The 19027-nt window shown below is 38.7% G+C and overlaps 1 protein-coding gene across 1 annotated transcript in view; it reads right to left on the bottom strand.

Moving 5' to 3' along the window:
- The window catches only part of wnt9a (wingless-type MMTV integration site family, member 9A), a 404562-nt gene extending 387088 nt beyond the window's left edge, over positions 1-17474 (bottom strand). Inside the window, exon 1 of the mRNA XM_039753274.1 lies at positions 17252-17474. Coding sequence (XP_039609208.1) covers positions 17252-17343 — 92 coding nt within the window. The 5' untranslated portion in view covers positions 17344-17474. The remainder of the gene's footprint in view (positions 1-17251) is intronic.
- Positions 17475-19027: the final 1553 nt, after the last annotated feature.

Genomic DNA, 19027 nt, shown 5'->3' with positions numbered 1-19027 from the left:
TTAGCTGTCTATAGATCGTTTTTGATTAGAGGATTTTTCATATAAAACAAGTTGGTTTCGTGCTGTCAGTTTATTAAAAATAAAGAAGAAAACATTCAAACGGTTTCCAAATGTTATGAAATATCTAAAAATCTTCACTTAGACGCGATTATTTTTTTCCGACAACATTGGTAATATTTACTTCTTTGGAAATGTACCATCTTGCGGAATTTCGAATACATCATCTGTGTAACCCATAATGCACTGCGGTAAGCACGTTCTTCTCGCTACATGCGTGTTGCTGAAACTGAAGCAAGCAGCATCTCAGATGAGAAATGGATCATTTCTTAATTAAAACTGGCAAAACAGGCCCTGAAAAAACTAACAATGAGCTCAGGTCTCCAGAAAGCAGGGCTCCGAGAGCCAACACAAACGTGGCACCCTTAAAGGCAAGCATTTTTGCTATTAAATGGTTTGTGTCAGGATTTCACCCTGCCAAAGGAGACAATAGTAAGAAGCTTCTCTTGCAGAATGGAGGGATTATTGTAAATAAGTGATTCAGCAAGTAAATAAGGGAAAGCCTATTGAGTACATATAGGTCGCTACGCTGTTGCCAGATATAGTGGAAATGTAATACTGGGGGGACCTAGTATGTAGGTGAAAGTCCTCAAGTACCGCTTCACTGTAGGATTATTCTATCAGTAAACCTAGTGAGGGGTCGAGTTTAAGGCAAAATAAATCCGGTTTAATCCTTCTCCAGTGGTTACTTGGTTTGTCAGTTCATAGATACAAGGTGTTTTTAATACATTTATATAGTGCTTTTCCCATGCTCAAGGCATGAGCCAGTCACTCTGGAAGAGATTTGCACTTGGCTGAGCTGAAAGGCTGCCATAGCGATTTCCACCATGCCATTCCACTGGAATGAGTGGACAGCAGGTAAATTCCTACTGAATACCACTCTGATATGAAGGTCCTGGGGGCACAGGCTCATTCTTTGCTAACTGGATACTGTGACAGCAAAATTAACGAGGAACGGTTTCGTTATTTTTGAAGCATTCAGAGAGAGAGAGAGAGAGAGAGAGAGAGAGAGAGAACTAAAAGAACAAGCTCAGAGGAGACAAGTCTATGGGAACAAGAACACAACACAGAAAATGCAAGTCTTTAGAGAACCAGGCAGTTAACCTCCCCGACATTCATGAGCATGGATCAGAACATTTGTATATGTCCAGCAACTAGACTGGGATAAGGGATGGTCAAAGGTAGGAAAAAAAACTTTGAAATAAGATGACACCAAAAAAATATATATACAGTGATCCCTCGCTATATCGCGCTTCGACTTTCGTGGCTTCACTCCATCGCGGATTTTAAATGTAAGCATTTATGGTACATGCTTCCTCAGTTTGTTTGCCCAGTTGATTTCATACAAGGGACGCTATTGGCGAATGGCTTAGAAGCCACCCAATCAGAGCATGTTTTACGTATTAAATAAAACACCTCAATGATATACGATATGCTTCCCGCACAGTGCTTGATTGTTTGCTTTTCTCCGTCTCTCTCATTCTCTCTGCCAGACAGAGGGGGTGTGAGCTGAGAGGCTGTTTGCACAGAGGCTATTTGCCTAGAGGATACGGACGCTCCTCTAAAAAAATGCAGCTTTATCGCGGTGCTTTGGCATACTTAAAAGCTCAAAAGCACATATTGATTTTTTGATCGTCTCTCTCTCTCTCTGTTCCTGACACGCATTCCTTTGAAGAGAAGATATGTTTGCCTTCTTTTAATTGTGAGAAAGAACCGTCATCTCTGTCTTGTCATGGGGCACAGTTTAAACTTTTGACTAAAGGGTGTTATTTCATGTCTAGAGGGCTCTAATAATGTTAACAGTGTGGGAGAGTTTATAAGGGCTTAAAATATATAAAAATAACTATACAAACATATGGTTTCTACTTTGTGGATTTTCACCTATCGCGGGTGGTTCTGGAACGCAACCCCCACGATCGAGGAGGGATTACTGTATATAAATCCAGGGTGTGTTGGAGATCAACCAGGACATTTCAGTAGGAAGTGTCTAGTGAACCTATGGTAACAAGGTTGTAATTGGTTAGCTCAGAGTAAGGGAAAACTGCACCAACAGCTTTTAGATGCTTAGGTAAAGAATGATGAATATTGCAATCAAAGGGAAAACATCCCCTGTAATGATAAAACCAGAACTACTAAAAATGACAAAATTACTATGCATGAAAAGAGCAGATTTTTACTGAAGGTAAAGCAGTAACTGGGGCAAGATCAAAAGATGTTAACACATTGTAATTCTAGAAAGTTGATTCAGTTCATCTGGACATATTTCTTTACCAGGGAGATACGTTACATCACTCATCCAAGTGACTTCCTCAGATGACTGCAGGTTTCTCCAACCTTATAAACAGTACCGTTGCATAATGACCGAAACTAGCACCATTGACTAACAATGAGCAGTGTGATCAATGATCGGTCTATTGATCAATGGCCACAAGTACCATTCACAGAGAGTTGGGGAATGGCTGCAATCACAGCATTGTAAGATGGTGAAAGATGTACCTTTAGGCCCCTCCTCGGTTCAGAGATGGTCATCCCTTTTTCATGTAAATGGCCTACTTGACTCCTCGCTCAAATCAGCGTTCCTCCCTGTCCAGGATGTGCACATCTTCATCACTGAATGAGTAACCACTGTCCTGTAAGTGTAAATAGACTGCGGAGTCCTGGCCTGATAAGGTAGCTCTTCTGCGCTGTGCCATCCGCTTCACCAGTGCTTGTTTGGTTTCCCCCGATGTATAATTCACGGCAATCTTCTTGGCACTTAACTGCGTAAACTATATTACTCCGTTTATGCTGGGGCACCCGGTCCTTGGGGTGGACCAATTTTTGCTGTAGCGCGTCTTGGGGTTTGAAAGCCACAAGACCTGGGGCCTCATGCAGAATGCACACTATAACATGACGTAAGCACAAAAGCCGAAATATGCTTACGCACAGAAAAATCCAGATGCAGGAATCTGTGCGTACTCCAACTTCCATGTTCTTCCGCTACATAAATCCCAGTCAGTGTGAAAAGTAACACATGTGCACGCGCCTGCTGTCCCGCCCCAATTCCTCCCAGAATTACGCCTCTTTGAATATGCAAATCAAGAAATAGCCCTTAAGCTCCGTGTTCTGTGAAAAGACAATGGGAAAAGCACAGGGGAAAATAAGAATTTCAGCGAATACCAAGTGGAGGCAAAGGAAAATCATACTATTTCTTGATTTAACACTAGAATTACCAGAGCCTACGAAAAAACTCAATTCCGTCCCACCTTAAACTGCTTCTTAAACCCCTTCACACCTCTCCGCCAGCGTCCTTTGTCTTCTAAATGTGCTGATAAAGAGAAGCTTGGAGCAGCCGGCTATTCCATCCCCCCACCAATTTAGAACGTGCACGAACTTCAGCTTGATTGAGTATCTGGGAGTGAAGTGGAGTTTTAGAGTGGAAATAATAGATCGTTATTTGGAACACACGCATTTCATGTCTGTTCCGTTTCTACAGTAATCTGTGCCAACACATTGTTAAAACAGAAACGTTTAAGGGATTTAAGAAGCAGTTTAAAGGTGGGACGGAATTACGAGTTTTTTCGTAGGCTCTGGTAATTCTAGTGTTAAACAGTGGTATAATCAACAAAAGAAAGTTGATCGAGTGACATCGCGTGTTGGAGAAACTGTAAAGCTCAAGTTCACAAAGTTGCACAGTGCCAAAATAAAAAAAGAGATCACATATCAAAGTAGCCGTGAAAAGGCGAGTTGTAGACCACCGCCTGAGCTTATCAGGGTACAGACAAAAAAAAACAAACAGGCACACAGTGGGGGGAAAAAAAGCACGAAATATCAACTTTAATCTCAAAATTTCCACTTTAATCATGTAGTTTATTTTGTAATTAAAGTAAAACATCGTAAACTTAATCTTAAAATCATTTAATTTACTAGTTTCTCAAATCTCATCGTAACTAAAGTAGCATGTTAAATGCTTTGTTTTGTATTTGATCTTCAATGTGCTCTGTGTGTGAATCACTACGGGCTTCCGTTCTTTCTCTTTCTCCGACAGGACACAGAATCCATTACATTCGTGATATTACAGCTCTCTGAATAATTAAAATACTGAGATGTATACGTGATATTATTTTCATGATGATTAGAATGAAAGCATGTTATTAAACATGGGAACATGATGGCGCAGTGGTTGTTCATGTCTTACACAAGATGCTGCTGCGCCATGCGCGACCTTCAATTAAATAATTTATTGTAGCAGTACTGTCTCTTTCAAACGTACTAACCTCCAATTCCTGTCCTTACTTTTCTTTCCCCAAATACCCAATCGCCACACAATCAGCTCTGTAATAGACGTGAAGCCATCTGTAAGCTTACAACGAATTTTCAAAACTTAAGGAACATAGAATAATTAAACACGTACTGTGAAGATATTTCAATCAGTCTATCCTTCTAGTGTCACACCAGCCTCCGCAAATATAAAGCGCAAGGCAGGAACAATACCTGAACTTGCTAGCGATGTGGCACCGTGTCCTCACATGTTTAATGATTAACAATGCAGATTATTTAAATGAAGTTAAAGTTCTATCTGTATAATAAATAACATTTTGCTGCATTTCATCTTAAAAATGATATTGTCATCATATGTAAATACGCACTTTATAAAGTGGCCGAGGTTGTGCAATACTATAATTGTAGTGCAAGCTTACAGTGGGGTAATTGTACTTATAAGTACAAACAGTTCTACAAGGAGCAATTAATTGAGTGTTTATAGTTCTTAGGATGAAACCATTTCTGAACCGCAAGGTCCGTACAGGAAAGGCTTTGAAACGTTTTGCCGTGGCTAAGGCAGCGTGTGCTTGATGCTGTATACAGAGAATTCTCTTTCCGATCAGCTGCTGCTGTGATTCTCCACTCAGATACTCATATAAATACTCTTAGTGATGCAGTGAGAGTAATATGGAAAAAGATGATCCGCTGTGGCAACCCTTAAAGGAAGCAGCTGAAAGAAGAAAAAGGAAGAAGGTGCAGGGAGAGTAACAACACTAAAGCAGTTATGGTATTTGGAATACTATGGCTATTCCCTGGGCCATTATATTGTTACAGGTTAATTACAATCAGATGCATTACACTAATGAACAATATGCGGTTAGTTTCAGTGTATTTATAAAGCCGCATCAGGAATGTGGTTCTAAGAAATAAAGGCTAACCACACAGGAACAGTAGCACGGCTTTGACGCTGGGTGCTGCCAGTCTGCAAAACTGAGTGGAGAACTTGCGTATGACAGGGTGGGAGGTACCGTGGAAAAGTGCGCGGCTCTACACCAATTGTAGGTTTTATACATCGCGATTTGAACGTGGAAACGTTCTTACCCAACATTTCTGTGCACACACACCATTTATACATGAGGCCCCTGGTGTTTTGAAAAAATGCATCTCAGCCATTCCGATACTCATGACACATAAGGGATCACCAAAGGTTTTCGCTTAGGCAGCGGTTCTCCTTCCTCTCTCCTAGATTGCTTAGAGCATTCTTTAGGTGTCTTCCCTGCTTTGACAAAAGTCCAGCTGGGATAACCACATTTTCTCAGAGCCTTTTTGATGATGTTCTTCTGCTTCCCTGGCCACTGTGTCTGTGGGTATGGCGTTTGCTCTGTGTTGTAGAGTCCTGATGACACCCATTTTGTGCTCTAGTGGATGGCGAAAGTCAAACCTTAAATACTGATCCATATGCATTGGTTTACGGTACACATCAACTTTCAAAATGTCCCCCATTGCTGATGGAAATTTCACAATCTAAGAAATCTAGCCTGTCACGTTTCATGTCCTCCCTGGTGAACTGGATTTGTTTGTCCACAGAGTTGATGTGGTTAGTGAATTATGGTACCTCCTGAGATTTGATTTTCAACCAGGTGTCGAACACATACCTCAATCAATGGCTCGGTGGTGTTCAAGGATAGGATAATAGCGCCCTCTTTTCCACTTCTTCCATATACAGATTGGTCACAACAGGTGAAACTGGGGAACCCATGGCACACCCATGTTTCTGCCTGCTGTACTGGCCGTTATTTATGAAATATGTGGATTGAAGACACAGGTCCAAGAGCAGCCACACTTGGTCGGTGCTGAGAGTAGTCCTGTAATCTCTTCTGGACGACATCCAGGACTGCTTCCTTAACTGGAACGCAAGTGAATAGAGATGCAACATCATATGAGACCATAGTTTCCTCTGCCCCCATAATGACATCTCTCACCTTCTTCACAAAATCCAAAGTGTTCTGAAGATGGTGTTTTGAGCTGCCTACCTAAGGTTGGAGAAACCTACAGTCAATGGAGACTGAGGAAGTCACTTGGTTGAGTGATGCAACATATCTCCCTGGAAAAGAACTATGTCCAAGTGAAATGAATCAACTTTCTAGAATTTCCTTACCTGGATTATTGAGTATGCATCGAGAAAACACATTGTAATGAGAAGGACCAATGCCCGAGTGAAGAAATGATGGTTTGAGAGCGATGGGTATTGTATGTCCTTTGTGTTTGTACAGATGTTCAAAAAAAAAAAAATAGGGCATAGATTAAAAGTTAAGATTTAAGTCACTGGTATAAATTGCAAGGTTTAAGTTTTCCATGTGGTGATAGTGTTCTCTTTGTGGCCAAGTCAACTTTGCGGCTTGTGCTTCTTGTTGGAAGTTGCCGCAACAGTCAGAGGTTATGCCATAAGAAGCAGTCTGGTGTTTTTGTTTTAATCAATAAAGTGACCGAAAGTGGAATGTAAAGATAATGGCAGCTAACTCATTCTTCTCTAGAGTTCATTTTTTTGTCTTGTTTCTTTGTAGACATTACAATGCAGTGAATAAGAGAGATCAGGAAGATGTAGGAAAGGAATGACAGGTGTGTTTGAAAATGCTTTACAATGTGTTGAAAGAATGCTCCATGTGTTTGAAAATGGAGTTCTGTGTCTAAGATATGATGTGTGAATGGGACTTTGTTTGAAATGTATTAGTAAAACAGCAGATTTGCTGAAAATATATTGTGCACACAAATTTAGAAATACCTGTTAAGTTTCCACACCTCCGAGTTAATTTGGGAGAATATGAATATGTGTAATATTTGGTAAAATGAAAATGTCTGAAATTTTGCTTATAAAATGTGTAAAACATCTTTACTTCGGACCCTGATCAAATCTTAGGGAAAAATGTTGTCTTAGAATTGTCAAATACAAAGGAGACAATTTAAGAATAAAATGCTGCTTGTAGGTCCTCCCTGTGTGGAGTTTGCAGGTTCTCCCCGTGTCTGCGTGGGTTTCCTCTGGATGCTCCAGTTTCCTCGCACAGTCCACCACAGTCCAAAAGACATGCAGGTTAGGTGGATTGGCAATTCTAAATTGTACCTAATGTTCGCTTGGTGTGTGCCCTGCTGTGGGTTGGCGCCCTGCCCGGGACTGGGTCCTGCCTTGCACCCTGTGTTGGCTGGGATTGGCTCCAGCAGACTACCCGTGACCCTGTGTTCAGAGTCAGTGGGTTGGAACATGGATGGAGCCAGCGGGTTGGAACATGGATGGAGCCAGCTTGTATGTACGTATGTATGTATGTATGTAAGTGTGTGAGAGTGAACTTCTTAAATAGGTTACAAATGTGAATGTGCATATATGTTATGGTTATTGTTTTAAATTCTTTACACAAATCATTAGGTCATTTAAGGGAGTGCGATATGGTGGTGCAGTGGCTAGCACTGCTGCCTAGCAAAAGGAAATGAAGGTTCAAACTTGCACATTCCCTGTGTGGAATAAAACAATTTTAAGAAAGAGGGGAAGTGTGTAAATGCTTCAAATAGCAGATGCTAAATAATAATAAAACTTGAGTTAATGTGTTAAAGGCAGTTTAAGTGACTTTTGAATATGTTTTACAGTATGTGAAATCGAGCTCTCTGACTGAAGTGCACTTGAAGGAATTTAAGGGAGTTTGAGAATAGGTTTGGTTAAAGGCAATGTGTGAAAATGTGGTATTTGAATTGATGAAGCAATGGATAATGGTGTGCACAAACATACTCTAGGTTTTGAATTAAAACTTATTCTAAATCTGGAAAACCTTTTATTGGACCTAATCATATTCATTTAAATGTGTGTGACCTTTTCCTTTGGAGTACTGGCCATACTCAATTGGAAGTTTTTTTTTTTTTTTAGTAATTTTAAAGTAAATTTAAGGTAAAAGCAAACATATTCCTTGAAACAGTAAGGAAGCTGGTGCTGAGCACTGGATTCCAGTCTAGGTAGTGTTCCATACGAACATGTGCTATACATAAGAGTTGGGGAGCTAACTAACAAAATAATCAGACTGTGCTTTTCTACAGAATCAACACAAGAAAAAACTCCGAGGATATCAGTGAAAGGTAGTTATGAATAAAAGAAATAAATATTAAGCATAGTAGCTAAATTTTATATTTTCTTTAAAGTATTGTATGCAATGATGTGATGCACTACTTTAAATAAAAAAAAAAAAAAGTTAAGGCATTTGATACAATGTGATGAGTTGAATTATTTTTCTCATCCTTATATCTGCAGGTAAAATCATACTGGAAATAACAGCACTTTAATTTGAATCTAGAGACTGAGCTGCAAATGAACAAAGCATCCAATCCAACTCCAAGAAAAAATGAGCCACACCAGAGAGGGGATCAAGCCATAGACCTGGCCATCGACCAACTGACTGGGCAGCATACTCAAATTCCAGCCCAAGGGATCACAGGTCCCTGCTGTTAGCAACTCAGCTTCACTGGTGATGGGACTCCCGATGACCTTTCGGCGTCAACCGAATCATAGAGACTAGAGCCTCCTTCATTAGATCAAGAGTTCCAGATATTGATATCCTTTGCTTTGGGGTACTGAACCCCCAAGCCCTGATTCAAACTTTTACTTTGCAGGGTTCTATGTTCTTTACTAGAGCCCACTTTAACTGTCCTTGATTTGCCTTACAGTTCACCCACCTGTTTGCCATTTTATGACAGTTGTTGACCAAGTATTTGAATTCTTCTTGCCTTAGGAATCAGAACCATACCCTCATCTCTTTTTCTGCAGCAATGTCTTTTAAAGAAAATTTGAACCATGGAGTTATTGTAGGAATAGGAGGAAAGACTATCTGCAAGCACAGCAAGGCAAAATTAAACTCATTTTTCATAAGCAACATATATTTATTGAATACTTGTACTTGTGTTTTATTAATGGAAACACTGCACAATTAGTATGAATTTGAATCATTTTGGGTTTAATCTCTAAATGGGAGAATATACAGTACCTGCAGTTTAGAAAATGTGATTAGCCTAACATGGTCAGCACTCAGAGTAAAGGCAATGAGCAAGAGTAAATATTTTTGGATAGATGGTTTTAATAAGACTAATCAATGTTGGGGAAAATAAATAAAACCTTTAAGGCTTAATGTTTATGTAATTTGGACTGTTAATCAGAATTTAACATATGACTATTTATTACACTAGTGATTATCATTAAATTAGCATAAACATTAACAGTTAAATTTAAGCATAATTTGTTATGGATTATAATGTAGAGTTTCACATAAAGGGAAAACTTGTTAACTGTGAAGAATGGCAGTAAATTTAAGGGATGGTAAACAACAAGTATTTTGGGAATAGACACACTCAGGGGAAAATGTTTAAATCTATTAATATAAAGTGAAGATATACATTAAACTAGAAGACTCTTGAAACAAGCAAAATGTTCCATTTGTTTAAATAATTGTTCTTCATAATTGATGTGAATTTCATTTGTGTAACAGTAACTGACACAAAAGGATGGAACAAATTTCAAATTAAATCGATTAGGAACTTTGCAATAGGATTAGACACAACCATTCTGACACAAATTGTATGACCTTGGGTGTTAATTTAGCATGTTTAATCCTAAAATAAAAGTTTGAATGTTTGTAGAACAACATATAAAGAAAAAGAAAAAGAAAAAAAAAAAAAAGTTTGTGGATAGTGGTAACAGTGTTTTTAGGAACTGGGGTACTTAGGGCCATATAGACAAAACAGTTGGTGACATTAGAGGACAAATAAATACTAGAACTTCTTGGGTCTATATAAAATATAGAAGATACCAAAACAATAAGTAATAATTCAGTACAACAGAGGTGGAGTGTCTTATGCAAAGAGTCGGCAAGAGTGCAGTTTGTGAATTGGAAAGCCCAGATACAAGCCAAGGATCCCAGCTGGTGGGATAAGACCGACATCTTTAAGAAGCCTTGGGTACAATCCTTGCAATTTAAATGTAACACTGACATGAGCCAATGGCTTACATTAACACTAGAATCCCTGAAGCCTACGAAAAAAACTCAATCCCGGGCCACCTTAAATTCCTTAGCACCTCTCTTCATCAGCATGTTTTGTTTTGCAAATGTGTCGATCAGCATAAGAAGCAAGCAGCCTGCTATCCCATCCCAACACCCTCTGACAGAGCTGAAGTCAGCTGCAGACTTATCCCAGCTCAAGTCTATTTATCTTGGTGTAAGGTGCATGGAGTTGTATAGGGTAATTATATCGTTATTTGGAATACATACATTTCACGTATGTTCCAGGTCTACAACAATTTGGGTAAATGTTGGATGACAATTCAAGGCACATCGCACCCAAATAAAGAGACTTGAGCTGGGAGAACTTCAGTTGCATCAGTGGAGAATGGACAGCAGGCTGCTTGACACATCTGCAAAACAGACGCTGATGAAGAGGTGCAAAGGAATTTAATTGCCCGGCATTACGACTTTTTTCCATAGGCGTCAGAGATTCTATTGTTAACACGTACAGGGTCACTATGATTTTGATCAAACAGTTGTTGACAACAACAATTTATCATTATACTTAGAAGTTATGAGAAAATGGAACACAAGTCTGAGTTTTATAAAGTATGGCATGTAATGCCAACGTATTCAGATTAAGAAAAACAATTTTCATACATGTTATTGTTTGACTTTGAACTTTCATATTCACCAATTTTTGATTCATGTGATTATCTTATGCATTAATGATTTACACCGATTTCAGTTATTCCCCAAAATGTAGCTAGCCAAGGATCTTAATTTCCTTATAGTCCCAAAGGCGAGACACATTTAGTATCCACACGTTTTATACAGATCAGAAATAGAGTTAAAGCAGAAGACTACACCTTACTTTTTTAGTAGTCCTAAAGGGGGGAAAATATATAGAATTTCAATCAAATATTTTTAATCAATACATGATCATTTTTCCAATTTAATACAAGCGTATACTTTAAGTTGCAACAATGGATTATTAAAAGCATAAGGAAAAGGACGAAAGGGTTAACTAAACATGGCTTAATGCTTGGGCACATGAGGCTTCTGACACATCTAAAAAAGGAGCCACCAAGACAGTTGCGAAGATTAAAATGAAACAGATGTGTAATGAACCCCCCCCCCCCCCCCCACATTAAAAAGCGAGAACAAACTAGTGAGAAAGCCCAAACACCCCTATTATGAAGCAGAGATAAGATCAATGGGAAAACCCATTGGACACCACTGTTAACGAAATGATGTTTTGAATAATGGAAGAAATAACATGTATATGAAGTTCCTGATGGTTGTAATTGATTGGCTAAGATAAGGTAATGTAAAAAATATAAAAGGAAATTGTATTAATATATGTTTGCTGATTCCATGGACTTAGACATTTGTGCTATGGAAGTCAGCCCGGACACAGACAGGCAGACATCAACTATATACAGATGTGCACCCAAACCCACAGTCCAGGCCTTACAACGCCTTTCCCTTCTTCTGGCCGCCTTTGTTCTTCTCTTCCTGAGCTCTGTCCATCTATACTCCCAACTCCAACCCTTGAATAAAGAGAGGCGACCCCTTTTATATCCACCTCCAGGTGCCTCCCAATTAGTTTCCGCCGACACTCCCCAATGCGGTGGAAGTACCGGCTGTGCACCCGGAAGCAATCCAGGTGTCCCTGGTCTTATTCCCCCTCAGCACTTCCAGGTGTTGAGCTTCCAAGCTTAGGTCCCGTGGTCCCCAAAGCCACCAAGGTGGTCGCCCCCTCGTGGTCTAGAGGAGGCGCAAGCCCTCCTCCGGTCCTCTTGGGCTTCACGGCTGGGTAGAAGCCCCAGCCACTTGCCACAGTGCATATCTATGTGCAAATAAAGAACCGTTCTGCATTTTCACCTGGTTTCCTGAATGATTCTTCTTTGAAAACAGAGGCAAGTTTGTTCCACTACATTTGATGCTGTCTACACCTGGGTGTGTTCATCATTAAAAATATGGTTTAATTATTTAGAAAGAAGTTGAAAATAGAAAAGAAAAAAAAAAAAAAATTTTGACACAAGGGTTAGTAAGCATTACACCATAAGAACCAAAATTACCCAAACTATTCTATAACATTTCAGTAATCATTTACTGCTTTGATGCTGATCTTTCTGATCATAAAAAAAAAGGTTATTACAAAAGGAATTGATGAGAAGAATTCATAATAAATCTCAGAATTATGGTATTTCCATCCAGCCATTTTAGCTCTAGACCATACTTAAGAAACTGTAATACACTGACACACACATCATTGAGATATCGATATTTTCGGTACCCGAGAAACCTAAATCTTTGAGATTCGTCAAAAGCCAGAGATTGACAGTTTTGACAAATCTAACGCTTTTGCTCCTCCCCCATTGACAATAGGTTTTGGTGGGGGTAGGGTGCAAAGCAAAAAAACATTTACCAACTGTCAATTACAATTTTCTCTGCCTCAAGAGTTCATTTAAATGATATGATCAGGAACAAGAAATCTACAAAGAGAAGAATGACTTGATGTAAAGAATGAAAGCATTAGAAAGTCCATCCATCCATCCCATTTTCTAACCCGCTGAATCCGAATACAGGGTCACGGGGGTCTGCTGAAGCCAATCCCAGCCAACACAGGGCACAAGGCAGGAATCAATCCTGGGCAGGGTGCCAACCCACCACAGGACACACACACAAACACACCAGGGCCAATTTAGAATCGCCAATCCACCTAACCTGCATGTCTTTGGATTGTGGGAGGAAACCGGAGTGCCTGGAGTAAACCCACGCAGACATGGGGAGAACATGCAAACTCCACGCAGGGAGGACCCAGGAAGCGAACCCGGGTCTCCTAACTGCGAGGCAGCAGCACTACCACTGCGCCACCATGCCGCCTGCATTAGAAAGTCAACAAAAAATAAAAGTTCCATTATTGGTAAGAAAGGCTTCTAATCATAAAAATTACTCTAGAACAAAATCCTGTAGTTATTGCAGCTTTCCTGGTTAGAACTTGAGCATCCCTGTACTACAGCAGAAACTGTTAACCTTAGTGCTGTTCACTTGGTTGGGATTGCCCAATCCACCTCCCTTTTCAAACACCTCATCAACCTCAGTCTGTCTCTGCAATAAATCTGCAATTGGATTCTAGACTTGCTAACTGACAGATTTTAGCAAGTGCAGATAGGCAGCATCACATCCTTATCCACAACATATGTGCTCCACAATGTTCCATCATTAAAATCTGCTGATGACATCGTAAGTCTGGTTAACAATAAAGATTATAATGCCTTCAAAGATGAGGTTTACTTGCCAACTCAATTGTGCCAGCCAGCAACCTTAAATTTAAAGCAAAACACTCCACCCAAAAGATTACGTTTTTTTCTTTTTGCTTACCCCATGTAGCTTTTGGGAATGTCTGGGAAGAAAAAAAAAAATGTACTCATGTTTTTGTGAAGCATAGACATAATGAGGCTACAAATAATAAAAACATCCAAGGAAAAAACCTCATGTTCCTCTTGTTGCGTAATCCACAAGTCAAGTCATCCAGTCATATGCTACCAATGTGCAAAATACATGCATTTTTTTCTATTATAACTATTAAAGTAGTCCACAAACAGAAATCCCCTTCACACGATTGTGCTTTTGAATTGCAGGCAAGTGAATTCAAAAGGGCAGGTGAATAAAATGTAAATTGTGTGGTATGATAAGAAAAGGTTCCCTGTTAAAGCACAGCACATTATGATGATACCACATCCTCATTTTTTTGGGGGAGAGGCACCAAAAAGTCTGATGAAGTATTTTGTGTTTATAATGAGTTACATTCTCCTCTTATGTGAGGATACTTGCAACTGGAATGCAAAGATTCAATTATTTTGGATATATTTTAAATATAATACAACTAAATTATGATTCACATATGGTGTAGGAGAAGGACCACAGCCCCAAAACACCACGTGTGTGAAAGAAACAATATTACAATATAAACATACTGCTCATTTACAAAGCTATATTGAACATACAGTAAAATTAATGTAAATATCTGCATTTTTGTGGTTTTTTGTACATGAATGGTCAATTGAGACTTGCAGTGTATTTTCTTTTGTCTTTGGACTAGCATAGACAAAACAGCATCCAAAAAAAGACAAATAAAAGGTAAAGTCAACAACGAACTAACAAGCCTGAACAGTTCCAAAGAGGCAAGTACATATTAGTCTAAACGCATATCACACTAAACCAGTTTTGCCAATGGGAAATTTCTCTGAAGGGCAATTTTCAACAACTTGGCTAAAACCAAGTATTGATAACACATTTAAATTTTAAAACTTGTTTAAAGTGTCTTTGTTTTAACAACATTACCACTACTGAGCAATTATTATGACTATGTCCCCTAATATAGTTTAAGTGGCAGATAAGTACTGTATATTGAAAGTATGGTAAATATCACCACATACTGGATATTTATCATGCATTTGTCACATTAATCTAAAAAAAAATTCAATTAATCCACTAAAAACTTAATTGTTATTAAAATTAAAGTCAATCTCCTTGAAATTATGTTTAATTTTCACAACACATTATTGCAATACTTTCTACAGCCCACTGAACTGTGAAATCTTTAAAACATACCAATGAAAAAGAAGCACTTCATCACAACTGGTTTGCAACCAAAGTCATGTTAAAGTCTAGAAATTCAACTAAAAAAAAAAAACAACACCACACAAAACCACACACACTATTTATACACCGATTCAAGCGTTGACTGCAATTACTATGTAACCATTAAATATTTCCTTATCCGTTTTTTTACAATATTGTTTGCCATTAAAAAATTCCATTCACAAGTCAAAACAAAGGAAAAGTCAAACAGAGCTGAATTATACAAAACATTTTAAGAAGTTAAATCCATCATGTTTAGAGGACAAACAGGGCACTATTGATTCCAGAAGGTGAATCCACTTACTCCAACAGTAACAAAGAACAAAGTTCCACTGCATAATTTTAAAAACAATTAAAAAATGTTTTAATTATTTAAATTAAAAATTTTTTAAAATTTAAAAACCAGTAAAAGTTTAAAATCCAATGTTCTTAAAGAAATATCATCCATAGTCCAAAATGTCTGTTCAATGTTAAAGACAAGAGGGCACAATGCAAGGAGACAATATACAGTCTGATAACTGGGATCAAAAAGGGAGGTGGGACCCTCAGTGCTTCCTGGCACACCATGGTGGAAAAAGCCAGTGGTTGAAGGTTTTCCAAAGAAACACATCATGAAGAACATACGCATCATTGGTCATGATGGCCTCCAACTTTGCCATCATCCCCTTTTCTGCCATCGTCTTCCATTAATCCTGGGAAAGTCCTGCTGCACTTCCTGATCAGATTACTCAGACATCCGATATTTAGCTAGGGCACTCAGTCAGTAGAACATAATATTTAAACAGCACACGGGAAGCTACAGATTGATGAATCAATAACAACATATTCCACACACAAACAACCAAAAACTTCCTCAAAATAGTATAAACCTTAATTCAGCTTGGAGAATCCAACTAAAACTTCCCAAGAAAACACCATGTATAAAATAAACAAATTTAAATTCAATAATTTAAGAATTATGAACTTAAGCACCATCGGAAATCATGGATAATATAATTTGTACGACTGTATGCAACTATATCGGATAGAAACTACTGGATTAAGTTAGTCAATTATGAATCATTCTGTTTTATGACATTAAAAACTGGTCATTTAATGATTTGGTTAATCAGGAAACCTTGATGCATAACATAAGACACATACATAATCCCAAACAGACATAGTTACACATGAAATTGTACGGGTTTTAATGGTATTTAAAACAAGTAAACCTCCTTCTTTTAGAATACTATTTTATACAACACACACATCTTTTATAACACCAATTACAATCATTTTGCGGTGTTACTTCTGCGTGTTCGGTGCTGATGACTTCCCAGCTCAAATATCTGTTAGAATAAACTTGGCACTTGAGTCTTAGCAGCTCCTATTATTCATTACAAAATATGCGGCGCGAGTTAGCAAAAGTACGCCAGTGAATAGGAAGACAGTGCTGCTTAGTGGAATGCTGCTGTTATTTCATGTGGATACGTTGTTTCTTCAACTGTAGCGCCCTAACTGGGCCCACATCAAGATATTCAATTACACGATGTGTTTCCGTCAGATATTATGGTGAAAATACAATACCGACATCTTTAAGGAGAGAGACACAGAAGAAGCTGTAACTAAAAAGTCTTTGATATTGATTATTTTTGGGGATCCTGGGAAGGATCTTTAGTTTACAAACTTCATCGCATTTGTCCCATCTATAAACAAACATTAAAAAAAAACACAAACTCTAAAACTCTGAATGTGCGGAAACTATATACCTTAAGTACAAAATGATTCAGTGTTAACGCAAAATATTACTACGAAATATCAACTCTCACACAAACCTGTCTGTTGTTTTACTGACACTCAGAAGGGACGCTCGCTTCTCAAGTTTAAACAAGTAGGAACCTCTTCCAAAAACTACTCCACTACTTTGGACGGCTGACGACTATAAGACAGCGGAACAAGAAAGAGTAATGACATGCAACATTCATCTGCTATAAGAAAACTTTCAAGCTTACAAACTAAGACGAAAGAACCGACTGTGCGAAAAGCGGAGAGTCGAGGAACCGTGACGCAAGCGGCCACTGTCATTGATACATGCGCCTTCAGTGCTCCGGCTCAGCTGACAGTGAAGGGGTAACATACGACAGCTAACACGGATAAAAGTATCTGTCAAAACGATACTGAAAATCTGCTTATCTCCACTTATTATACAAATATCTTAACTGATTAATTACTCTGAACTTATGTTAAAATTACATTCCGATATACTTAACCACAAAAGAGTGCTTACTTACCCAAAATAAGCAGTGGCTGGCTCTGGCAAGTTTGTAAGGAGGGCTATAATTGTGAAGGATATCCATCCAAGGAGTATATGTCCATCCAGCATTTTGGTACGGCACCAGGGCTGATCATTTCGCTTCTCTTCAGTGTTTTGTACTAACGTTCCAGCTGTAATATCCTCGCTTCTTAAAGAGAGAGCAAGAGGGAGTCAGTGAGATTACTGAGCGAGCTCCTCCCATGCAGAGTGAGAGAGCGCGCTAACTAGCTAGCGAGGAGGAGGGGAGAAATATGGGGGTGGTTATTTGGGTGGAGTAGTCAGCCAACATTTAGTGAGATAATAGAGAGGAAATTACCAAACGATTGAGAACCGAGTGCATGCTTTCCTTTCACTGCACTCAGTTTTAGTGGCTGTTACACGGAGTAACTGTCTAAATCCACCCATTTCGTTACATAAAACCAGCCGACTTGCAGAAACCTAGTTTGCGATCACAGACTGCGCCAGACACACAGGTACAAGCTATGCCTCAAATGTACGCGGTTACTATGTTGTAAAATGCTTTATGTTTTTATAATGGTTTTGTAATATTAAAGAAAATCACTTCTGAGAAACAATGAAGATAAAGGGGAGTTTCATCTAAAACTCAAATAGGACGAACATATATTTTAATCTAATGGATCGGAACTGCAACTTAATTCAATTAAAAAAGCAAGATATTCTGCATAATGGAAATTATGTAATATTGAAGTGAATATAGTTTTTTCTGAAAAAGCTCCACCAGGGCACCTCTCGACCAGAAGTTGTGCAAAATAAGTAATAACAATCCCTATGTAATCTGATGTATTCTCAAAATGTTTATAACAACATCCAACTTCTTAAGTTTTAAGTTTTTCTTAAGATTTTTTTTTCCAATTTTCTTTCAGATGCCCGATTTTTCGTATCTAGAAAAAAAATGCTTTTTGTAGTATGTGAAATTGTCTTTGCACTAATTGCTTCAAGCTTATTTCCATATCATAGGGAGTTAGCTATATTGGTCTTGCAGTATTCTAGGTTTACTTATGTGCGTGTGCACATGTATAATATACACTTTATTATTTAGTAATGTAACATGAATGTGGGAGCATCTTATTCTTATTATAATAACGACCACTTTTTTATTTTAATGCATTTTTGTACATCTGGTTTAACCTTTTCCTGGTCAAGAGTTTCAAGTGCAAGACAGCAAAGAGATACATAAAGTTCCGTTTCATTTCTTCTCTTAAAGGTATTATATCATACCATATTCTAAGTCCAATTAATCCTGAGCAGGGTTGTGGGAAGCTGGAGCCTATCCTAGCAAGCAGTGGGTGCCAGCAAGCAGGGCAGTTGCCAGCATTAAGGCAGATCATTGTGGGGGGCGGGGGGGTTGGCGGCGTTTATTTGGGGGTGGTAGGGAGATCCAGCCACATGAGTTAGCTACCGAACAGTCAGTTGGCAGACTAATGAGCTTAGTTTAGGGCACAAAATAAATTAGCACCAGCACTGAATGCAAGGAAGTAACAATCCCCTAGTCAGGGTGCTATTCTACTGCAGAGTGAACACCTTTACACGCATGCATGTACCACACACACACACACACTAGGGCCAATTTACTATTGCCAATCCAGGCAACCTACATGTCTTCAGACTGTGGAAGGAAACCCAGGCAAACATTGTAATAAGAATAATAAATGAAACAGACATTGGCCGAATATGCAGGCTCCATGCAGTAGAGAAAGCAAACCCTGGTCTCCTGCTACAAAGCAAACCCTGG

The sequence above is a fragment of the Polypterus senegalus genome, chromosome 5, assembly GCF_016835505.1.
Source record: "Polypterus senegalus isolate Bchr_013 chromosome 5, ASM1683550v1, whole genome shotgun sequence".
NCBI classification, from domain to species: domain Eukaryota; kingdom Metazoa; phylum Chordata; class Cladistia; order Polypteriformes; family Polypteridae; genus Polypterus; species Polypterus senegalus.
This window is presented reverse-complemented; position numbering and strand designations above follow the sequence as displayed.